General features: G+C 61.9%; 1 protein-coding gene across 1 annotated transcript in view; it reads right to left on the reverse strand.

Annotated features, from left to right (window-relative positions):
• Nucleotides 1–104: 104 nt before the first annotated feature.
• Nucleotides 105–23,020, reverse strand: part of HMCN2 (hemicentin 2) — a 132,853-nt gene continuing 109,937 nt past the window's right edge. The window contains exons 79-99 of the mRNA XM_054584723.1: nt 21,559–21,666; nt 21,125–21,259; nt 20,633–20,767; nt 19,297–19,487; nt 18,373–18,586; nt 17,183–17,317; nt 16,001–16,191; nt 14,929–15,010; nt 12,626–12,895; nt 9,501–9,650; nt 8,035–8,172; nt 7,815–7,936; nt 7,323–7,560; nt 6,185–6,247; nt 5,944–6,087; nt 5,163–5,297; nt 4,083–4,211; nt 3,347–3,658; nt 2,411–2,530; nt 1,413–1,539; nt 105–447 (exon numbers count right to left, since the gene is read on the reverse strand). Of these exons, the coding sequence (XP_054440698.1) occupies nt 105–447; nt 1,413–1,539; nt 2,411–2,530; nt 3,347–3,658; nt 4,083–4,211; nt 5,163–5,297; nt 5,944–6,087; nt 6,185–6,247; nt 7,323–7,560; nt 7,815–7,936; nt 8,035–8,172; nt 9,501–9,650; nt 12,626–12,895; nt 14,929–15,010; nt 16,001–16,191; nt 17,183–17,317; nt 18,373–18,586; nt 19,297–19,487; nt 20,633–20,767; nt 21,125–21,259; nt 21,559–21,666 (3,482 nt within the window). The remainder of the gene's footprint in view (nt 448–1,412; nt 1,540–2,410; nt 2,531–3,346; nt 3,659–4,082; nt 4,212–5,162; nt 5,298–5,943; nt 6,088–6,184; nt 6,248–7,322; nt 7,561–7,814; nt 7,937–8,034; nt 8,173–9,500; nt 9,651–12,625; nt 12,896–14,928; nt 15,011–16,000; nt 16,192–17,182; nt 17,318–18,372; nt 18,587–19,296; nt 19,488–20,632; nt 20,768–21,124; nt 21,260–21,558; nt 21,667–23,020) is intronic.

The raw sequence follows: 23,020 nt of genomic DNA on the forward strand, positions 1-23,020 counted from the left end.
CTGGGCAGTAAGGGGTTACTTCGGCTCCTTCCTGCCTCTCATCTCCCCGCCCCCCCCCACCCCCAGGTCACAGACTGCACAGCTGCTGCCAACAACCCCGCCTCTCAGTAGGGGTAGGGGGACACGGCAATGAGCAGGACGTAGAGGCTCTGGTGGCGGGGTGCCACTGCGCGCACGGTGAGCCGGTAGAGGCCTGCGCGGGTGAGCGCGCGGCGGGTGTAGATGGCGCCCAGGCCTGCGCGCAGCTGACGCAGCGCGAACGGGCTTCGCGGGTCGGGCTCGAGCACGCTGAGCTCCGTGCGGTTGGCGGGGACGCCGGCCTCGGAGAAGGCGGCCAGGCGGGCCACGTCGTGGTGGGCGCGCACGCCCAGCGGCAGCGGCAGCAGCTTGTACTGCAGCGTGGAGGGGCCGGCGCTGCAGTCCTGGGAGCAGCGCCGGAAGCACGTCCTGTGGGAGGGACAGACGCACGGACCCCAGTTGCCTCTCAGCATTGCCCGGCCCCAGAAGCCGGACCTCACCCCAGCCTCAACAGTTCTCCTGTGCGCCGCCATCCCTGAAGCCCAAATGCCTTCTCTATAGGCGCCACTGTTAGCCCATTTTAGAGATCAGCAAACTGAGGCCCAGAGCAGCCAGAGAGGCCTGCCTTTCCCCATCGCAGGTGCTCCCCCCAGGGCCTTTGCCAACAATCCCTTTCCCCACCAGCCCAGCAAGCACAGGGCAGCCCTAAAACCTAGAGCCCTCCGGGTCCCTCCAGAGCCCCAGAGCTGAGTCATCAGATCTGGATGGGGGTTGAGGGTGAGAAGGGGAGCTGCAAAAACACGTGCTCAGCCTTGCAAGGTCACCCCGCTCCACCCCCACCCCAAAGCCTAGGGTCCAGGGCCAGTCACCACCCTGGACACTTTCCCTAACTGCTGCGGGGGCGCCTCCTGCCGTCCAAGACCCCTGAGTCTGGGCGTCTTTATGAGCATCTGCAGCCCCAGTGGGCGGTGTGGTGGAAACGCGTTTTGTGTTTGCGGGCCTGTGCGTGCAGAGCCCTGGGGTTCTGTTCCTGGGCCCGGGGGCTTTGTGTGTGTGTGCACGTGTCCCCATGCGTGCACACCTTTCAGCCCTGCTCCCCCAGCCCTCCCCCAGCCCGAGTGCCCCCAGCTCCCGATGACACGTCACCCTGCAGGGAACGAGAGTGCCCAGGCTGGCTTGCACCAGCAGGCAGGTACTCCTCCTGAGGGCGCGTTGCCCGGTGGGCCAGAGGCCCTGGCGTTCGGGCAGGGTGGACCCCACTGGCCCCAGGGGGACCTCTGCGGGAGACAGAACCTGGAGGCGGGGTCCAGCCACAGAGGAGCCAGAGAACAGATAACACGCCCCATCCCTGTCCTCAGTTCATAACCCCGCCCCCCAGCCAGCTCAGCCCTTACCCTGGGCTGGAGCCCTGCCGGTAGGTGGCAGGGCAGGGAGTGTCCACGCACTGGTAGCTGCCGCGGGTGTTAAAGCACATCTGGCCAGGCCCACACTCGATGCCCTCCTCCTCACACTCGTTGATGTCTGTGGGGGCAGGGGCGGCCGTTGGTGAAGGAGAGAAGAGGGTGAGAAGATGCAGCAAAGGGGAAGGGCAGAAGCAGAGAAGGCCTAGGGACGGGTTCAGAGGAGAGGAATGCCCGCGGAGGTCAGGAGGGGCACAGCCCCTGTCCACTTGTCCCCAGCCAGCCTGACCCGTGTCGGCCCGGCCGACAGGCCCCCAGCAGCCACCCCGCTCCCTGTGCAGGGCGGTGGGCTCCCTGGGGCCCCTGAGCCTAGGACTGGGGTGGAGAGAGGAGGGCCGCCCTCAGACCCGCAGTGCCCACGGCCCCTGGGCAGAGTGCCCCGTCCTCATCTGTCCTGGTGGATGCCCCCCCCGTTCTCAGAGGACACTCACTGACCCCCGTGACAGAGTGAGGGACGGAGACAGGCAGGGCAGGAGGATCCCCACGGTAGCGGGGCAGCCTGGCCGGCCAGCCCCACACAGCAGGGAGAGGGCGCTGACTTGGGGGTGAGGGGACTTCACTGCCACTACAGCAGCGGCGGCCTTGCTGGGAGCGCTGGCCCCGTGCCCACCTTCCACATGCCTCAGCCGGGCATTGAGGGGAGCCCCGTGTTAGCCCCATTTTGAGAGGCGAAGTGAGCTGCCCAGGGACACACCGCCGAGCCGTGAGGGACCCCCGCGGCTGCCTTCTGAGCCTGCTCACGCAGGCACTTAGCTCCTGCTTGGAGTGTGGGGCCTGGCCTGGCTGTGGGCACCTGGGGGGGTGGGTCACTTAACCGCTCTGAGCTCGACTCCCTGCCCCTCCCCCGCAGGAGGTGGTAGAGAAGGGGATGGAGAGAGCAGACGGCCCTCGAAGCCCTGCCCGGGCCCCTCTGGCCCCCGGCCGAGGCTCACCCTGGCAGTTCTTCCCGCTGGGGAGGAGGCGGTAGCCGGCGGGGCACAGGCACCGGAAGCTGCCCTCGGTGTTCTGGCAGGCGTGCTGGCACAGGCTCCTCACCTGGCACTCGTCCCGGTCTGGCCGGGCATCCGCGGGGGGGTGATGGGGGCAGACACACGCTGAGTCACGGACCCTCCGGAGGCCACACGCCTGCCCGCCTGCCCGGCTCGAGGCAGCCCCCGATTTAGGCGGCCCACCCCTTGTCCCTGCCTGGGTTTGGGGGTAGGAGGGCCCGGGGCTTGTGGGGCTTGGCAAGAGTGGGGGCTCCGTGCTGTCCACCTGGCATGGCCTCGGGGGGCACCGCCCCAGCCCCGAGCCCGCTGCCCAGGCAGGAGTGCAGGAGCATGCCCACCGCTCAGGCTGCTCCCCGTCACCCCCCTGCAGCCGGGTGCTGACCGCAGGGTCCCCCCCCAACTGGCCCCTGTTCACATTCTGCTGTCAGCCTGGAACAGACGCCTGCGCTCCTGCAAAGCCCCCGCCCCGCCGCTTCGCCTCTGTGCCTCCAGAGGAGCGTTTCTCAGTGCGGGTTCCCGGGGCACTGGGCAGGGCGGGCCGAGCTGAAATGGTTTGGAAAACACTCTACCTCCCTCTAGGCAGCCCCCTGCCCATCAGCACAGCCAGGGCCCCAGACACCTTGGAGCAAAGAGGCAACCCCCACCGCACCAGCCTGAGTCCCGAGCTCCCGAAAAGGGCGCGCTGCCCATCCCGCCCCCTCTCTAGAGTCAGGGCCTCCCAAGTCTGCCAGCTTCAGAGGGTAAAGGGTTACAGGTCCCCAAGAAGAAAGGGGCTCTGGAGGCAGAGTCCGGGGTTGGCCCAAGCCCTGCCACGTCTCCTGGTCCCTGAGACCACACAGCGGGGTGTGTCCCAGTGGCGTGGTTGGCGCTCAATCTCACCTGTGCAGACGCCATTCTGCCGGATGAAGCCCGGAGGGCACCAGGCCCGGCCCGAGCTGCTCAGGGCTCCGGGGCCTGGCCGGAAGGAGACCCAGGCATGGTAGGGGCCGTTGGGGATGGCGGCGCGGGGCCGCAGCCAAGGCAGCAAGTCGCCCACGGAGGTCCTGTTTAGTGCACTGCGCTCCAGTGGGGTGCAGGCCTTGCCGTCCGGGAGGAGGGCGTGGCCGGGCGGACACAGACAGCGGTAGCTGCCCGGGAGGTTGTGGCACTGGTAGGCACAGACCCTGGGCAGCTGCAGACATTCGTTGACGTCTGGAAGGAGCGGGACCGGGCTGGGTGCTAAGGAGGCCTGGGGTTTGCCGGCGCAGCCCCCCGGCCTTCCCCAGAATCCGGCTGCCGCACCGGCTGCACACAGGCCTGCCTCCCGACTCCCCTACAGGCTGGGTTGCCCAGCCAGCTGCCCCTCCTGCTCCAGCCTCCACGGCTCCAAGAGGCCTCAACCTGCCCCAGCCATGGGCTGCTGCTCTCCTCCCTCTTCCCGTGGGCTTCCTGGGAAGGTGACTTTGCAGGGTAGGGGTGAGGTTCTGGGGGTACAACGGGCAGAGCAGAGGCGCGGGCACGTGGTGAGTGCATGGGCAGCACTGGCCGCCTTTGGCTGTTCGTAGAAGACTGCCCTTGCCGTGAACGCTCCCTGCCTGTGAGCCAGGGTCCCCGCTGGGGGCTGGTGTCCCCATACCTATGCAGGGCAGGCCAGGGCCCTGGGTCCGGTACCCCCTGGGGCAGCTGCAGTGGTGCCCGCCCGGGGTGTTCTCACAGATCTGGTTGTAGTGACATTCATCCGACTGCTCCAGACACTCGTCCACATCTGGGGAGGCAGGGGCGTGGGCAGGGGCGGGGCTGAGCCTCAGGCCCCATCCCCAAGGAACGTACCCTGCTTCTCCATGTCTGGGTCCCCTCCTGCCCCCTCTCCAACCTCAGGGCCTCCCAAGTCTGCCCACTTTGGAAGGTGAAAGGGTTATGGGTCCAAAAGAAGAAAGGGGCTCTGGAGGCAGAAGCCCAGGTCTGGCCCGAGCCCTGCCATGTCTCTTGGTCTTAGAGCAAATAACCCTGTCTGAGCCTCAGCTTCCTCATCTGTAAGGAAGGGCTGGGATCAGACCTCTTCATGGGCCATGGGGAGGAAACTGGACACGCGTGTGAAGGGCGTAGGAGCCTGGCGCGTGGCTAACGGAAGGAAGAATCGGGGGCGGAGGAAGGCAGGAGGCAGGAGAGCCGACAGATAGTCGGGGCGCCCCGAGGGCCCCCGCAGCCCCCCCTGAGTTCAAGTGCCACTGCGCTTTTCTGCTCCACTGATGGCCTCTCCAGGAGGAGCCAGGAAGAGCCATGATCACAAAACCACAAAACGGCGGGACAGGAAGGGCCCCAGAGGGCACCTAGGCGTCATTGCACAGGCCAGCGGAAACGGCTCCCAGTGGCCGTGCGAGAAGCCGTTGAGAAGGACTCGGAGGCTGCCTCTCGGTGCGACAGGGATCCCGGAGGGCGGCCGGTGGGTGGCAGCAGACAGCACAGGTTCACCACCCCACCCTGGTCCCCCCCTTCACGGGACAGACAGCGAGCCCGAGGCCCGGGAAGGACGCCGCTGTCAGAGGCTCTCCGCTGCAGGTCCGGACCAGCCCCTCAAGCCCAGCTCAAGCTCCCTCCCTGGCTGCCCTGGGCTCCTGCTGCCAAGAGGGTGCCAGTTTCCCCGACAGCCCGGCACGCCAGTGACACAATAGCCCGGCTGCGGAGTCCCGGACGCCCCACCCCATGTCCCTGTCACCTTCACAACCGGCTCCATCCGCGGCCGCCCGGAAGCCAGGCCTGCAGTCGGGGAGGCAGTGGTAGGAACCAAGCAGGTTCACGCAGCGCTGTCCCTCTGGGCAGAAGCCAGTGTCCCCTGCACACTCGTCCACATCTGGGGGCAGATGAGAACAAGGGCAATGTGAACCCATGTCCCCAGGCCCCCTCCTCCCCCCGACTCTGGCCGAGCCAGGAGCCCCAGGGATGAAGGTTCCACCCCTCCCGCTGGCTGTCCCCTTGTCCTGGTGTCCCCACAAACACAGAGCCCACCCCAAGGGACCAGAGGGCGGTATCTGATGTGAGCTTTCAGACAATGCCCTGTGGACACCCAACAGTGACACGGCAGTGCCAGGTCCCAGTGGTAGGAACAGAGGGACGCAGATGTGGGGGTCAGCGTCTGGATAGTGTCCTAGGGTCAGATTTGTGGTCCAGCAACTTCATGGAGGGGACAAGTAGAGCGAGCAGGGGAGACAGATGTCCGTTCCCCTCCCAGCCCAGGTGACCAGAAATGACCGCTGTGTCCAGGCTCAGTGGGTACGAGTGCCGTGAGCACATGGTGGCTGCGTGCATGTTCTGGGGGGTCTCCCCGACCCCGGCTTGAGTCTTTCCCATCTGTGGCTATCATAACGGGAAGCTCCGGCAGGAACAGGGCTTTGGAGCCCCCGCGCCGGCACCCGGAGCCCTCAGGACAGCGTGGCCGCTCAGCCGCCCCAGACCCACCGCGCGCACCTGGGCCAGGGCCTCTCCGCGGGGCCACGCACCTCTGCAGTTCCTTTCATCCCCAGCCAGGGCAAAGCCCGCCAGGCAGGAGCAGGAGAAGCGACCAGGTGCGTTGTGGCAGGAGTGGGAGCGGGGGCTGGGGCCACTGGCGCGCTCGTCCGTCTGGGGTGGGGACAGCCGGTGGTCTGCGCTCGCAGGCCCTCCTGGCAGCTGGCCGGACAGCTCGCCCATCCCAGGCTGAGGGCCCCCTCACCCATGTCAGGGCAGGGACGGGGTGCTCACCCATGCAGAACTCTCCCTGGGGGTCCAGGTCAAAGCCCTCCGGGCAACCAGCTCCATTCTCTTCTGCAAGGCAAACAGGACAGGCCCTCAGGACACAGGGCGCAAGGGACAGAGAGCAGCCCTGGCCGTAGCCCGGGCTCACTGTTCCCTTCCGCTGTCCTGGCCCGGCCGAGGCCCTCTCAGCCAGGTGCTCCGCCCGTCCTGAGCCAGCCCGGGGCCCAGCGAGTCCGGGAGCCTGTTCCCAGCCCAGGTCATATCCCGAGGGCCTCACGGCGGGCTGGCCGGATCGTGGCTGCTGGCCCCAAAATCATTAATGAGCACAGAGCGGGAGATCCACACACGCAACACTGTGCACCTGACAATCCCGAGGAGGGGGCCGGCTGCGGAAGGGGAGCGTCTGATTGGCAGCGAGCCCAGGGCAGTGTGGGGACAGCCTGTGTCCCTGGAGACGGGAGGGAGGCCCAACTGCCTGAATGATCACAAGGGCAGCACCTCGATAAAGGAGTCACTGGGTGCCAGTGGGGGTTTCAGAGGCAGCGCCTCTGCTCCCAGCTCCCTGCGGGGCAGGCGATGACATGCCATTTCCCAGTGGGCACACGGGGGCTCGGAGAGGGCCAGGGCTCCGCCCCCGAGGTCTCACGGCCGGGACGTGGGGTGGCTGGGTTGGAACCAGGGTCTGCCTGACCTCAAAGCTATGCTCTTGCCACTGTCTTACGTTCCAGGTTAAAAACGTGTTGGGACCTCAAAGCAGGGCAACTGGCATATTTTCAGCCTCCTTGGGTCTCCAGGGGCTCCAAGGGTGGCTCCCAGCCCCCTCGGTGGGGTCTCAGGCGCCCTCGAGAGGAGGGTAGGTTACAACTCCAGTCTTGAACATCAGCCTGGGGGGTGGTTTGCACCTTTCCCTTGGGGCCTGGGGGAAGGTTCTGGAGGGTTTGGACAGGAGTGGCCTGAAGAGCTGTGTCCCTGTCGGGGTGTGGACAGATGGACTGGAACAAGGGGGTGAGCTGTCTCTGTCCCCAGTCTCCGCTCCATGGTCAGCGGGTGCGTGAGGTGCACTGTCACCCGGGCCTTCAGTAGGCGCCTGTGGGGCCGTGCACAGCTTTAGCGGGGGCAGCGGGGGGCGGGGCAGGGCCCTCACCAGCTTGCAGGGCTGCGGTGAGCCGGAAGCTCAGGGCCTCCGCCTCCGGGTCGAAGGCCGAGCTGACGGCCGAGGCCCGCAGGTGCTGCACCAGCTGGGGCTGGGGGCCCCGGGCCGCGTCGTACTGGATGCTGTGGCTGCAGTGCAGGGTCACCGGGAGGCCATCCTGCAGAAGGCGCTGCGTGGAGCCTACAAACAGCTGGCCGGGCCCTGTCTGCACGTAGAGCTCCTGGAAGTCCTGGAGGAGGAAGCGGGCGGGGAGGACACCTGGAATTTCAACCTGCAGGCAGCCTGGGGCCCGGGACCCTCGGCCCCACTCGCCGGAGGCTCAGGGAGGAGACCGGCGGGGTGGCCTCGGGCAGGTGGCCGGCGCTCTTGTTTCTGGACGCCTCGGAGGCCGGGCCCAGAGCACTGTCCTACCAGTTCTTGCAGGCAGGACGCCCTGCTGTCTCTCACCCACCTCGTCTGTGCCCCCCAGGGCTTGCCCCACACCTGCACTCGAAGGTCTGTGCCAGCTAGGCTCTCGGGGACGACGCCATTGACCGCCACATCGAGGAGGAGGAAGCCGTTGGGATCCAGGCCCCGGGCCACCTGCGTCATCCTGAGCCGCTCCCCTGCAATCCATCCCCGCCCAGCCCGGAGTCACCACGGGGTTAGGCCCTGGGCTCAGGCCCCAGCCCCACCGGGCCCACCTGGGGGGAGCCCCACTCACCTGTGGAAAACTCCACGTGCGACTCCTGCCGGAAGCTGCCGCCCGTCAGATGATGGCCGTTCAGGGCAGCTCCACTCTCTCCGGCCAGCGCCCAGTACATGGGGGCAATGGTGACCACGAGCGCCCGCATCAGAGGCCCTGGGTGGGGTGGGGCGCGGAGACCAGGTGAGGCCCAGGTGCTGGGGCAACCCCCGCCTGCTCCAGGTCCCTCAGTGGCTCGCTACCACCCCCAGGAGGCCAAAACATATTTATACAAAGAAGTGCATGTAACCTGCTGATATTCAATTCAGTTCTACAAACACTGAGGGCTACAAGGTCGCCCCAGAGCCGGAGACCCCACAGACCATCACCATGTATGTACAGGACCGAGCTGAAAGTCAAACAAGTCTTCCACCTTGCAGACACCTTCCAGAACAGCCCGGGAGAGGAAGAATTGTTCTAAACCACTGACTTTGAAAATAGAGCCAACATTTCCCCTGGACGTGGATTTTCAGACCTTCACACGACGTCCTGCTCTCCTCTTGGGATGGGCGGGAGTCGGGGGGTTGGGGGGGTTTGGACTAGGGAAGGAGAAAGACCCATTGCTTGGGGTCCCAAGAGTCGAGCTTCTCAGCTCAACGGCGGGCTCTCAGACCCATGTTCCCAGAAGCCAGCTGGGCCCCGTGCGTGGGAGCCGAACCTTCTCAACCTCTCCGTGCCTTTGTCTCCATTAGACGCAGCCTGGACTACCTGGCCTGGGGCCAGATGTTTCTCCCTGGCTCCTGCCGCTGGAACAGGCAGCCACATCTGGGCAGTGACTCACCTTTTTTACTCTCTGCTGATGGCCAGCTCCAAGTGACCCCTGCCCCCCCGCCAAAGTCCCCGCACTGTTCACCCAGGTCTGTCATCCAGAGCAGCTTTTTCAGCAAAGGCCTGCTCAGCACCGCCCTCTCCCTGGCTCAGGACCCCCACGAGGGGACGCAGGGAGTCCTGGGAAGGGCGAGGCCTCAGGGTCTGCAGCATCCTTCCAGAACATCCTATCTGTTTAGGACACTCTATTTTATGGATCTGTCTGCAAACAGGCATTTCTGGGTTCTCGGGACCTTCTGGCTAATTTTACTCTCCACGTCTCTCCCTTCCCCGCCCCTCCTGCCCAAATGCCACCTTCGCTTTTCTCAGCTCTTGCTTTAGCCGTGGAAAACAACCTCATGCGGCGGCCCATGGCTTCCGGTTCACGAGCCGACCTGCTTTCCCCGGGCCGATCATTCCACGTGCTCTCGGCCTGTTTTTCAGCGCAGTCCTTTTGTTTTACTTGGGGGTGTACGGTGGGGCGAGGAGGTGGGGAAGTGGCCACGCCTAGGTCTGCTCTGGCTCGGACTTAGCTCTCAGAGGCGGCTGGCTGTCCCCTGGGAATCAGGCCCTGGGCAGCCTCGGGACGCAGGCGCTGCCTGCTCTGGGCTCTGGCCTGGCTGGCGGGCCCCACTCACCCACACTCGCAGGGACGTGGCCGATGCTGCTCCGGAAGGTGGTGAGCCCAGAGCGGGCCTCCTGCCGCACACTGGTGTTGAGGGTGGCCACGCCAAGTTCATGGCCGTTGATCGCCCCGATCATGCTGCCCCGGCCCCCCCGGGGCTCCTCTGGGAGGAAGGAAGAGAATGATAGTGACCTTACTCACTCCACGCCTCACGATAAGCAGTTACTGTTACCCATTTCCCGAAGGAGCACTCTGAGGCTCAGAGAGGTGAGCTAACGTGCCCAAGGGCGCCCAGCTTATGGGTGATGGTACCAGCTTCTAATTTTGGCTCCGCCATCGCCTTCCGGGAAACTTGGGCTAGCCAGGCCCTCAAGCCACACTGGAGTTGGCTTAGCTGTCCAATGAGGAGGCGGGACCAAAGATGCGCCCCAAACCTGCTGGGGTCTACGATATCAGGAGCCCATGATGGCCGGGGCTGGGGTACTGAAGGAGCCAGGGCTAAGGGGCAAGGCACCAAGCCAGGAGCGGAATGCCACCACCTGAACGTCCCCCATTCCAGCAGTGGCCCTGGCTCAGCCGCCCTGCAACCTGCCTGGCTAGGGAGGGCTGGGTTTGGAGGCGCTGCCGGGCTGCCTGCCAGCAGATGCTCTTCGGCCCTAATCAGGTGGATGGCGTGGGCACAGGGGGGTGCTTCCTCTGGCTAATGGGCCAGCTGTCTCATTTGGACAGATGGCATCCCAGGGGGCAAGAGAAGGAAGCTAGCCTGCCTCTTCGCGCCCCAGCCCTCAGGGGAAATTAGCAACAAATTGCCCATGATCTGTCAAAAAAATAACATAAACCAGAACTTCCAGGACCCTAAATGGGTAAATTCAGGGGGTGGTTCATTTTTGGATTCCAGGAAGCAGGGCCGCTGCCTGCAGCCCAGTGCTGGGATCTGATGAGGTCTGGTGCCCATCTGGGATGTCTCTTGTCAATAGCTGCTGCTCTGGAGTTTACGGGAGAGACAGGGAAAGGCCACGAACCCACCCTTGGCCTGGCAATAAGGGAGCTGAGGAAGGAACTGGCCCTGCGGATGAGAAGGCAGCAGCTGGCTGCTTTCAAAAGGGAAAGGGAACTGGAGGCCAGGAACAACAAGCCACCTCGACTTTCTCAGATGGGGTGACTCGGCAGCCTTCGGTTTCCCACGAGGCCAGGATGGGTCCCGAGACAGATGGGAAAGGATGGAGAAACGACAAGTCCATAGTTAGGGAGCCTCAAATCCTTCGCCCACCTTTTACCCAGCCGTGCCCCTTGAAGAAATCTACCCTATAGAAATGTTCAGCACCAGCACACAAGGTGCACTTCTCAGTATAGTTTTTGGAGGGGAAACTGGGGGGGGGGGGGAACCCAAACCTGTTGCTTATTTACAAAGCTAACAGCAATTAAGTTTTTTTAAAAAAAAATGTTCCTATGGAAACCATTAAAGAAGATGCAGCCCTGGCTGGTGTGGCTCAGTGGATTGAGTGATGGCCTGCGAGCTGAAGGGTCACTGATTTGATTCCCAGTCAGGACACGTGCCTGGGTTGCAGGCCAGGTCCCCAGTTGGTAGGATCAGTTGCAAGTGATAGGCAACTGATATCTCTTGCACATCGATGTTTCTCTCCCTCTCTTTCTCCCTCCCTTCCTCTCACTCTAAAAGTAAAATGTTTTTATAAAAGAAAAAAAAAAAGATGTGGACTGGGTTTATTGTCATGGAATGCTGTCTGAAATATTGTAGAATAAGTAATGATGGCAGGCTGTAAAGACAACTGCACATTTGATTTTCTTTGTAAAAAGAAACCAAGAACATCTCTCTTTACATTCGGAGAAAGATATTCCCCAAATAGTAATTGTCAGACCTATTTCTGGTAATCAAACTATGAGAGATAATTGATTATTATTCTTGCTTCACAGATTTTTCTAAATTATTTGGCCTTTCTACAATTAACATATATGAAGTAAAAGGTAGTTGTATCCATTAGAAAGGTAAGGAGGCCGTCCTGGGTTGACCTGTGTCCCCAGACCTTAGCGGCAACCAACCCGGCCAACACCATGGTCTCGGACCTCCAGCCTCCAGGATTGTGAGAAACAAGTCTCCGTGGTTGCAGCCCCTGGTCTGCGGTCCTCAGTTATGGCGGCCAGAGGAAACTCAACCAGCAGCCATGCCGTTTGCGTTGGGGGTTTTTCAACAGGAGGGGGTAAGAACGGGGACCAAGCTCTGAAATGAAGGGAGGGCCTGCTCGGGCCCGATGTGCCCCGGCTGTGGCTGGGTGTCAGGGAGCCCTGAATTTTCAGGGCTGCATGTGTTGATGTTCCAACTCTGCCTGTAGGAGATGGGGAGACCAGTGGCAGGGAGGGTCCCGCGTGGTTGGCAGTGGGTTTCAAGTGGCCGAGTGTCAAGTCCCAGGTCCAGTTAGTCCTTGGAGAGGGGTTCTATGGAGAAGGGATCTGGCATTGTGTACGGTGATAGATTAGTGATGTCTGCCATGGGCAGGGATGGTGATAAGTGCCACAAATATAAAGTATTTACGGAAATAACAGAGGCACAGAAATAACATTCAGTGACTTTCCATCAGTCAGCCTGGGTCATTTTACGGCTTCTCAGGATAGTCGTTTTCTCAGTTTTAAAGCTCGGTCTGACCCGAGGGAGAAGGACGCTGAAGGAGGAGACTCGAGACAGTGGGGGTGGTAACACAGTGAGTGGCAGTGGCTACTGAGCACCCCCCGTGGCCAGGCAAGGCCCAGGACAAGCACCAACTCACACGCTTTCATAGCAACCCAGGGAGGCCCTTGCTTTACTCTGCCTTCCTCATGGGGATGCGAGGTATCCAAAGAGAGGACACATATCTATGCCAGGTGAGCTGGAAGAGCCCGAGTCTCCTGTCCACCAGGAGATGCAAACACTGAGCACGTCAGAGCCTCAGTTTCCCTGACTGCATGGGGCAGGCAGAGAAGACGGCCCACGAGGCCCTCCCAGCTGGCTCACTCAAAGTGCGCGTCCCAGCGAAGAGTCGGGGGGCCAGCGGGGCAGGGGGCCAGGCCCCCCACAGGCAATGCACAGACCCCCCTGTTGCAGGGGACGCCACTTCGGCCTGGGGTCTGTGCAGGGACGCCGCCTACCTTTCACAGCCAGGAACGCCCGGGCAGTGACGGAGCCCAGGAGGTTGTGAGCAACACACTCATACGCCCCTGCGTCCCTTAGCTCCACTCGCTCCATCCACAGGCTCCCGTCCGGCAGGGTCCGGAGCCGCCGGCTGGCCCGCAAGGGCCGGCCCGCACGCAGCCACTCCACCGTGGGCACCGGCTCTCCGGTGGCCTGGCACCGCAGCGCCACATCCTCCCCTGACCTCGCTGTCACGTCCTGGGGCTCCACCTGGAACACCGGGGCACCTGTGGGAGGCCCAGGGCGGCTTTTAGAAATATTTTACTACTTTCCGGTGTTCAAGAGGCACAAACTCATTTTGACAGAATAGAAAACGTAGAGACAGAAAGAAAAAGAGAGTCATGTGTGACCCTCCCAGCCAAACATGGAAACATTCGCAGGTCCTGGAGACGGGGTGTGGCCCGATCTCTGGGAGCCGTTCATCAGGTGACACAGGCATAGTACCTCCTGCAACTGACACTCCTGTTCCGTGTGACCCCTCAACACCCCTCCTGGATCGATGCCCTAAAAGAAGCGTCTATGCACGTTCACCCAGAGGCATGCGTAAGAATGTCACCCCAGCATGGTCCTTAACTGCCCCAAATTGGGGGTGACCGACAGTGGAAAGCATAAGCAAATTCTGGTTTACTCGTAGAGTGCAAAGGCAAACGGCATGGAAATGAATGAACTGATTCCATGTGCCATCTCCCAAGGACGTGCCCAAGGAGCGTGCCACGGAGCACACAGTACAGGCTTCGTTCCACATAAGGAGGGTCAAGAATAACTCCAGCCTGCAGTCCAGGCTGACTCGAGGGGCCAGCAAGTCGGCCCCCCCAAAAACAAGCACAGAATTTGACAAAATCGTCAAAACCAACCATTTCTGGGCTCTAGAAACCAACTAAAATACAAGCAACAAATTGAGAATCATTTATCTAAGAAAAGCTTCCAGAACTCTGGGCAAGAACAGTGGAGGTGCGCGGCCTTCGTGCCTGGCCTGCCCCCACCCCAGCCCTGCGCAGTCCCGGAGGGCGGGGCTGGCCGCGAAGACTGCAGCTTTGCTGGTACAAGGGGCCGACTCGGCGGGCGGTAGGGATGGAGGTGGACTCCGAGGACCCAGGGTGTGGTCCAGGAAAGGAGCCGAACTAGCCAAGCAAACAGGGAACTGGCAGCTCTGCAGGCCTGAGGTCCAGGCCCTGCTCAAAGGCACCAGGGGGCTGCCAAGATCAGAACAAGAGGGTCCTGGACGACTTGGACACTGCTCGAAGGTGTTTTATTTATCATTTTGATCATACCTCAATAAAGTGGCTTGAAAAGGCTTGAAAAATCAAATCTTAATAAATATCGAAAGTTTGAATAAAGAGCGAGCCATGATAGACGGCATTTATGGATTACTTGCTATGTGTCAGGCACGGGGCTGAGCACCCGACATGCATTTTTTCATTTAAGCCTCACAGCTGCTCGTGAAGTCTGTTCTGTCATCAGAGATAAGAAAGCTTATGCACTGCAGAGATAGCGAATGATTTTCCCTGGGATACGGAGCAGGTGGCTGAGCCCATAAGGACCCCATGTGGACTGAGCCCTCTGAACGGCGAGATCGAAGCAGGTGCGGCTCGCGGCTGCCTCGGGGCCTTTGCACGGGCTGTCCCTCCGGCTCGGACAGCTCCCCCCACATTGTCGCACAGATGCCTCCTTCTCATCATTTGCATATTAACTTAAATGCCCCCCCCTTCTGGAAGGCCTTTCCTGATCGCCCTCCCCAAATTGCTTGGACTTGGACTCCACAGCCATGCAGATGTGCTGAGGACACCTTGTTGTCTCTGCCTCTTTCAGCAAACCCAGCTGTGACATGTCTTCTCTGAGTTTATCCTGCTTGTGTTTTGCTCAGCCTCTTGCATGTGTAGGTTTACGTCTTTTGTGGAATTTTAGGTCACTGAGGCTCACGCAGTGCCCTGTAAACCCAAGAGCTGTCGCTCTGAGCTCGACGGCAGCTTTGCATTTTGAATGAATGGTCCCCCAGGCCTGGCTGTCGGGTCCCTGGTATTCAATCGCCCCCTACCCTGACTCCCATTCTACCCCGGGGGACATTCCACGGGACTTGGGTTGTGTGTTGTGAACGACTATTTGTGAAAGGATTCCAAGTCCCTGGCCCTGCCTCTTTGCCCCCCCCGCTTCCTACCGGACCCCCTGGGCCACGCCGACCGCAGCCTCACCCCAGCTGCCTCTGTGTGCCCGCCTCCCACGGCCCCCACCCAGGGCCCGCGGAGGGAAGGCCGGGACTCACTCTGCAGCACGAGGACCACCACCTTCTCCACGGCGCCCATCTCGTTCTCCGCCAGGCACTGGTACTGCCCCGCATCGTCCATCTGCAGGGCACGCGAGGGGGGCATGGCGTTCAGGAGAGGAGCACGATGGGGAGGGGAGCTGCCTGGGGCAGCTGGGCCGGGGGGCACGGGCTGCAGCAAGACCCCTGACCCAGGAAGGAACTGAGAGCCCAAAGAAGTGGGAGGCTCGCAGACCCCTCACAATGACGCATCGCAGGGGCCTCCGCGGTCCACAGACGTCCAAAGGGAATCCAGCCCCTTTCAGCCCCGGAAGCTGGGGGTGCCGACTGAGGGGTGGAGCCCCACGCCGCACATGATGATGGAGGACCGCCCCCTCCCAACGTGTACGTTGAAGCACAGGGCACAGTTAGGGATTCCTTGAGAAAGTGCTCCATGTCGGGTAAGTGCGGGAACGCTGAGCCTGACAGCTCCCCAAGGAGCAAGAACAAGGACCCCTAAGGCGCGCTTGACAGGAGCAAACTGTGAATTTCTGCAGGGCCGCTGGGACTTGGGACGCACAGGGGAGGTGAGGGGGGCTGCCGGTGCCCAGGTGTTGCCAGCAGCATGGAGCAGCGGTCGGGAGGGCTGGGCGTGTTCCTGCCTCGTGCGCTTACTGCTGGTGGGCCTCTCGGGCCTCGGTGTCCTCCTCTCTCAAATGGGTGCTCCGGCCTGCCTGCCCTGCCCCGTGGGGTGGTTGTTATTAGTGACATTTCATGGTGTGACAGAGGGGCCAGTCGCTCCTCAATACCTGGTACGGGTCATGTCACTGGTTTCTGACCGTAAACCATGAGGTGGAAATGCTCGTCAGCCCCACCAAACGGGTGGTGTCACTGAGGCACAGGGATGTGACGTCACTGGCTGGAGGTCACCCGAGCTGGCGGGGGGGTGGGGGGAGATTCTCTGGGTAATGGGCAGGGAGGTGCTTTGCAGACTGTAGGGGGCGGTGCTGACCTAAGGAAGCCTTCTGAGCAATCAGGAAGGGCCCGGGGTGGCCCCAGACGTGCCCGCCCCCCGTGCCGGGCCCCTCCTCGCCTCTGTCCTGTGGATGGCCAGCGAGCCGTTCTGCAGCTGGTGCCAGGGTCGGCCGCCCCGCAGCGGAAGGCCGTCTTTGATCCACAGGAGATCAGGCTCCGGGTCTCCATGGACCGCACAGTCCAGTCGGATGCTGCCCCCCACAGGTTCCACCAGGTAGGAGAAGGCCTCCCCCTGTAGGACAGGAGCCTCTGCACAGACAGGGTGACATCAGACGAGGGGTCAGAAGCTCCCTTCAGGCTCAGCCTCCCATCATCTTGTCCCCAAAGGCTTGTCCCCAGACCCCTGGGCCTGGCCCAGCATAGCTGTGTATAGCCCATGTATTGGGGCTGGCAAACAGCTTTCGGGCTGTGGGCCACGTGAAACAGACTGGCAGCGGCTGCCAGGAACACTGCGCTGAGAAGGACTCGAAGCTGGGCGGGAAGAGTGCTGGGACTGATTCGCAATGTCTGAGACGAGTGCCGGGTGGGGGGCAACATAACAAGTGTCCTATACCTGCTCCCATGGGCGGGTTACCCCAGCTACAGAGCACCTGCTTGGGACTTAGGAATACAAGGGCCACGGTTCATGAGGACACCTCTGTTGTCCCCAGCAACGCTGAGGCGTGCCTGGTCCTCATTTCACTCAAACCCTACACCACGCTTGGACGGCCGTACCACTGCCTACCCTTCTTGGTGTCCTGAGGTTGAAACCACCCACAGCGGCCGCCGCGGCCCAGTGCTCACCGCCCTCCCCCAAGCCCCACGCGACCCATCCTGCAGGGGAGCAAATGAAGTCCTGGAGTCACCAAGGGCCACTGTGCTGCTCCAGGCTGCACAAGGGACACGGGTAGGCTGGCAAGCGCCATGCATTTTTCTGCCAGAGCGCCCTGACCCCATGCCTGGCTCCCCCACTGGCACCGTGCAGCGGAGAGCAATCCTGCAGGCCAGGCGGTCAGATCCCCACTCGACCTGCAGCCAGGCTGTCTGCGGAGATTATAAAATGCTAACGCCGGAGCCGCGCCCCGGGGAGGCTGGGTCACGGAGCCTGGGTGGACCCTGGGCCTCAGTATTTTATACAGTGCCGGGGTGCAGACGTACTGGTTCAGGGGTCAGGAGGCCAGTCTCGTAGACTTTCAGAAAAAACCCCAACAGACTGAGTTCAGCATGTCTCCAGAGAAAAGCCATGTGGCGCGTGCCTCACCCTTCACGTGGACGAAGCTGACCGTCTGCACACGGCCCATTCTGTTCTCGGCCCAGCAGATGTAGGTCCCGCTGTCCTCTCGGGTGACTGCCACCCTCTGCAGTGTGCTGCCCCCATCCTGTTCGGACACACCCTCTGTGGCAGAGAAAGAGACATGCTTAAGCCCCGACATACTTAACTCAGGCCTGAGTACCCACCAGGTGCTTCACAAAGACACAGAGGCCCTGGCTGGTGTGGCTCAGTCAGTTGAGCATCGTCCAGCAAACGGAAGGTTGCTGGTTTGATCCCCAGCCAGGGCACAGGCCTGGGTTGCAGGCCAGGTCCCCAGTTGGGGGCACACGAGAGATAACCAATCGATAAGTCTCTTGCACATTGATGTTTCTCGCCCTCTTTTTTTCCCTCCCTAAACATAAATAAACCAAATCTTAAAAAATAAATAAATGAAGACACAGGAAACAAGCGGCCCTTCTCCTTGGTGGAGGCCTGACTCCCAGGAGGCGCAGGCCGCACTGGAGGATGTGGTCGAAGAGCCTGCCATTCCTCGTTTTCCCGCTGGGTTGGACAAATGGTCAAGGGTAAGTCTTTGGGGCCTGTTCACTCAGGTCTGCTGCGTTAAACCATCCCGCCCATGGGACCCCTGCTTTCTGCATTTTAGCATGAAGATGTGGGGCTCAGAGAGACTGAGTCATTCGCCCAAGCTCCCGCCCCAGGGAGCAGGAGGGAGAAAGGCTTCTCACGGGTTCTGGGGGTCCTGAGAATACCATTTTGCAGTGACTTTTTGCATTTTAGCAATTCAGCAGACATTTATTGAGCACCTACTATGTAGCCTTTGGGCCCCGTGTTTCCCTGGACATCACCGGGGACCAGGCGGGCAGAGAGAACCCTCAGGGAAGTGGTTTACTGAGGGGCTCACTGCTCTGGGCTGGAGCACAGGCCCCTCCCCTGGCCCCGAGGTCTCCTGGGTTGAGTCAGTTTTGCAGGTGGCTTCTGGTCAGGTCTGATGTGTGACTGTCACATATGGTCACACCTGGATTTGCCCCATGCCCCCTGCACAGGACCGAGTCTGGAGACCCAGGACCCACAGCACTAACACCCTCTTCCTCTCCAAGAGCTTGGGGCTCTCCACTGCTCGCCCTCCGGCACCTCCCAGGGTCCCGGGTCCTGTCCCCACGCCCCACCCAGGCCCAGACCTGTGACTGGCCGGTCGTTGACAATCCAGCCAATGCGAGGGGTGGGGCTGCCCCGGGCCGCACAACGAAGCCACAGTCTGTCCCCGAGGCCTAGGCTGCGGTCCCCAGGCAGGGTGGTAAAGACGGGAAGCGCCAGGATGGTGAGGTGCACACGGCGGCGGGCGCGGCCCACAGGGTTCTCGGCTGTGCAGGTGTAGGTGCCGGCGTCCCGGCTCTGGGGACAAGGGGCGGGGTCAGCCTGAGGACTGCCTCCACGCCCTGAATGTCCCCGGACACCCACTGCCCTGCAGCTTCCCACAGAGCACCCAGCCCCGAGAGGCCCAGTGAGTCGCCCAAGGCCACACCCTCGCACCTCGGCGCCTCTCCGGAGCGCCCCGTGGCTCCGCGGCTGCATACGCCAAGACCTGACCACGCCACCCAAACGGTTTCTGTTAACCGAGCACCTTCCACGTGCAGGGCCCTGGGCATGGCACTTGCTCATCCGTGCTCACATCACCCCTGGGGAGGCTCCTATTCCGGTGTCTTCTCCCAGAGGAGACGATCCACCGTGCGCTGCAGCCGGGCCGGCGCACTCCCCATGGCACTACCCGGCCCCCCGTGTGGCAGGGTCTGAGGCGCCCTGATCCCTCCAGGCGTGCCCACTGAGCAGCCGCACGTCCATCTGGGGAGCAGCCCGTGTTGTAATTACAGACTCTGACAAGTGCCTGGGAGCAGCACCTCTGGGAACACTGGGTGCCCTCAGGGCCTCAGTTTCCTCATCTGTCTGCAAGGATGGTGACGCCTGTTCTCCCAGGATCCTGGGATTAAGACCGCATGGTGCTCAGCGCTCGGCCTGACACACGGGAGGCGGCGGGTGCGCAGCCGACGGTGGCTGCTCCCCTTGTCACGGGGACTCCCCTCCACGCTCCGGGGCTGGAGTCTTACCTCCAAGTTCTTCACCAGCAGCTCCCCGGAGGGCTGGACGGTGAACCTGCCCTCTGCCACAGACACAGGCCGGCCGTCCTTTTCCCAGGTGATATCAGGCTCGGGGCTGCCTCTGGCGGAGCAGGGCAAGAGGGCGTGGGAGCCCTCAGTGGTGGACAGGTCGGGGAGGCCATCCTCGATCACGGGAGGGACTATGGGGACAGGAAGGTCCACTCAGGGACTGGGGCTGGGCTAGGGTGGGCTGTCCCTCCCCCGGGACTCTTGGCACATCCTTCCGTCCCTTCCTTCACCCCCCGCTGCTGTTGCCACCGACTCCCCGGTCACTGACCACTGTCCCAGGGTCTGGACCACTGGGGACTCGAGTTTGGGAAGAGCTGTGATGGGCTGACCTGGTTGCACACGTGTGCACCTGCGTGTATACACATCCACACACACAATGACTAAAGCTTCCAGGCAGAGGCCTCCCTAACCAGGCTCCATGTGGGCACCGGCCCCCCATCAGGCCGCCTCCAGGGCTGCAGAGCCTGGGCGCTCCCCTCCACTGGGCGGGGGCTGTGCTGGAGCAGAGCACAGACCACTGGCCGGACGGGCTTGGCGTCTGGCCCTCTCGTGACCAGCAGCGATGTTCCAGGTAACAGGGGAGAGGAGCACGCTAGGGAGAGGGCATGGAACCCCAAAGTCCAACCCCAGCCGTACCCAGCCTCCCCCAGGGACAGCCACTGAGACACCCCCCAGGACGCTGGGGTCAGAGCAAGTGTGGCCTACACTGGATATTCCAGGAGACCCTGCAGACTTGGGGCCAGTGATGTCTCCTTTATCTTGGGAGACAATGACTGGTCAAACTAAGGAAAGGACAAGTTCCATTGTGTGCCTGTGCAGAAGGGGCAGCAAGGCTTGCTCCGGGACAGCTGAAATGAACGAGGACCAGCGTGCTGGGTGTCCCAGGAAGGGCTGGGGAGGCGGGGGACCAGAGTTATTATCTGTGTATCTCTCTATGTTTTAACATTCTTTTTTAAAAATTGGTTTGTGAGAGAAAGACACTGATTTGTGGTTCCACTTAGTTACTGCGCTCACTGACCCAGGAATTAACCTGCAACCTTGGTCTATCGGGACACTGTTCTAACCAACTGAGTACCCGGCCAGGGCCGGAGTTATGGTCTAAAGTCAGACCTGGCTGCAAAATTTCCTCCCACTTCTTTCCGGACCCACAGGCGGTTGGGATGGGGTGACACAGGCACGTGCGCCGCCTGAGCTCTGAGCCCCACAGAGAAGGGCGAGGCCCCGGGCGCCTCACAGCCCCGCGCTCGCCCGCCCGCTTGGCCCCACCTGGGCCCACCTTGCACCACCAGCCGGGTTTTGCCCACGGCGCTGCCTGCGCTGTTCTGGGCAATGCAGAAGTAGTTCCCAGCGTCCTTCAGGCTGGCATGGGTAATCCGCAGCTGTCCGCTGGGTAGGACCTGGGTGTGCCCCCCTGGATCGGGTGGGAGAAAACCGGGCGCGAGTGGCTAGGGCCGCAGGGCCCCTGAGGAGCGCAGAGGGGTAGGAGGGTGGCGTGGCTTGCGGTCTGGCCAGGCAGCAGGTGACTTGCTGTGGTCACCACGTGAGGGGGGGCAGAGGGAGCACAGGCTGTCCCCTCCCTGACCTCCCAGCCAAGCCGCCAAGCGCTGAGGCAGACCCTCGGGCTGCGGGTGGTGAAAGGAAGCGCGAGGCCGGAGGTGCCGAGGAGTCGGGCTGCCTGGCCCCCGCGAGGAGGGCGGCCCCGGCCCATTCTGCCCGCCTCCCTCTGTGCTGCTCTCGGTCTTGGTCTCTGGTCTCGGTGGAGGCTCACCTGCAGGGAGGCTGAGCCCCTCCTTCTGCCAGGTGATGCTCGGCCGGGGGACGCCCAAGGCCTCACAGGGCAGCAGCACCTGCTCCTCCGCCAGGGCCCGGACCACGCTGGGCGAAGGCTTCACCACGGGAGAGGCTGCGAAGGAACAGGGCTGCAGAAGTCCCTGGGGACGCCTCACACCCAGGCCCCTCCACCCAGGGGCCTCTGAGCACCGGAGGGAGAGGACTTAGAAAGAACAGGAGGCCCTAGGAACTGCGGCACAGGTGGGCTGAGTTCCTCCCAGAGTCCCACGGGGGAGTGGGAGCAGAGGCAGGTCTGGGCCCCTGGGCCCCGGGTCCTCCCCGCCCGCCCCAGCCCTGCCCGCCTCGCGCTCTGTACCTGCTCCCCTGCCCCCGGGCCAGGGCTGCCTGAGCTGAAGGCCCTCGGGACCCTACCTTGCACGGTCAGGACCGCGTGCTTGTGGGTCACACCTTCAGCATTTCGGGCCGTGCAGGTGTAGCGGCCAGCGTGGACGGGGAGGGCCTGCCTGATCTCCAGGGCGCCTGCAGGGAGGGCAAGGCATGAAGGGGCAGGCGAGGCGCCTGGAAACCAAAGTCCTCAGCCATGGAGCCAGCCTGCCTCACACGCCTGCTACCTGCTGCCTCTGGCCTGAGCCCCTCCGTCTGCCTCACTGCCCGTTGCTGAGCAGTGGTGGGCGGTGGGGCGGTGGGGGGCAGACCTGGGCTCCAGGCCTGCCTTGCTCCCTGCTCAGCGCGTGACTGTGGGCAAGTCCCTTCCGCCCCCAGGTCCCCGGCTTCCCCGTATGCAGTGAGGACTCAGACGGGAGGGTCTCAGGACCTTGCTGGCTGTGATGTTCCGGGGTCTGCCGCTGCCCTGCCAGGAATCCCTGTCCACCCTCAAAACGTGCCTCCTCCAGGAAGCCTCCCAGATTACTGCCTCCCCTGTCCTACCTCCTTCAGCCTTGGGTTCTCAAAGAGCAGCAGGTTACCCTTCCGAGACCACAGGCTGCATCTGAGCAGTTAGGTAACATGGCTTCTAAACTGTCCTCTGTGGACAATGAGGGCCTGCGGGGTGGGCAAGGGGAAGGAGGGCCACCCGCAGCACCCACCCCGGTCCCGGACCCATCTGGAGTTGGGCCTCCCGGAACCCCTGGTCAGAAGGAAGGTTTCTATCGCTTTGGAAGCGTCTGAACACCACAGAACTGGCCAGTAGTTCTCAGGCTTCAGGATTTCACTGTCTAACCAATGAATAAAGTTAATTTGAATCCCCATAAAGTTACCAACTTTTTATTTCGATTAAGACATTTAAAAAGTCACTGTCTACAAGCACCTTAATTTCATGAAAGAAACTTTGAACACCGAAACATTAAGAGCAGAATATCCTATTTTGCTGTGTATAATGTGCACCCCTTGTTTTTGGCCCAAACTTTCAGGGAAAAAAAATCTTCCATTTTGACTTTTTAATTCAATTTTTTATGTATTTGTATTTAGAAACAAAACTGATTATCGTATTTCCAGGGTATCATTCTGCATACGGGCATCATTATCGTTTTCTGGAATTAGACTTCTAACACATATGCATAAATAAAATAATGAAAAACATTTATATAGATGTGGAATTAGTACTACCTGTGTATAATGAGCATCCTTATTTTTCCCTCAAAAATTCGGGCAAAAAAGTGCACATTTTACAGGGCAGAATACGGCAACTTCAGCCCGTCCCGGAGCTAAAGCTCGCTGTGTGGACTCTCGCACGGCTGCTGCCCTCTCACTGGGCCGTGAGGCAGCGCTGCTTTGCCAGCCAGCATCAGGGGACCCCTGAGGGGCAGCAACACCCCGGTGCACGGGTGGGGCCACAGAGGCGCAGGGAGGGCAGGGGGCGTCCCCCAGGCCCCAC

The sequence above is a fragment of the Pteronotus mesoamericanus genome, unplaced genomic scaffold, assembly GCF_021234165.1.
Source record: "Pteronotus mesoamericanus isolate MK-2021 breed Mesoamerican mustached bat unplaced genomic scaffold, CSHL_Meso_final contig_78, whole genome shotgun sequence".
NCBI classification, from domain to species: Eukaryota; Metazoa; Chordata; class Mammalia; order Chiroptera; family Mormoopidae; genus Pteronotus; species Pteronotus mesoamericanus.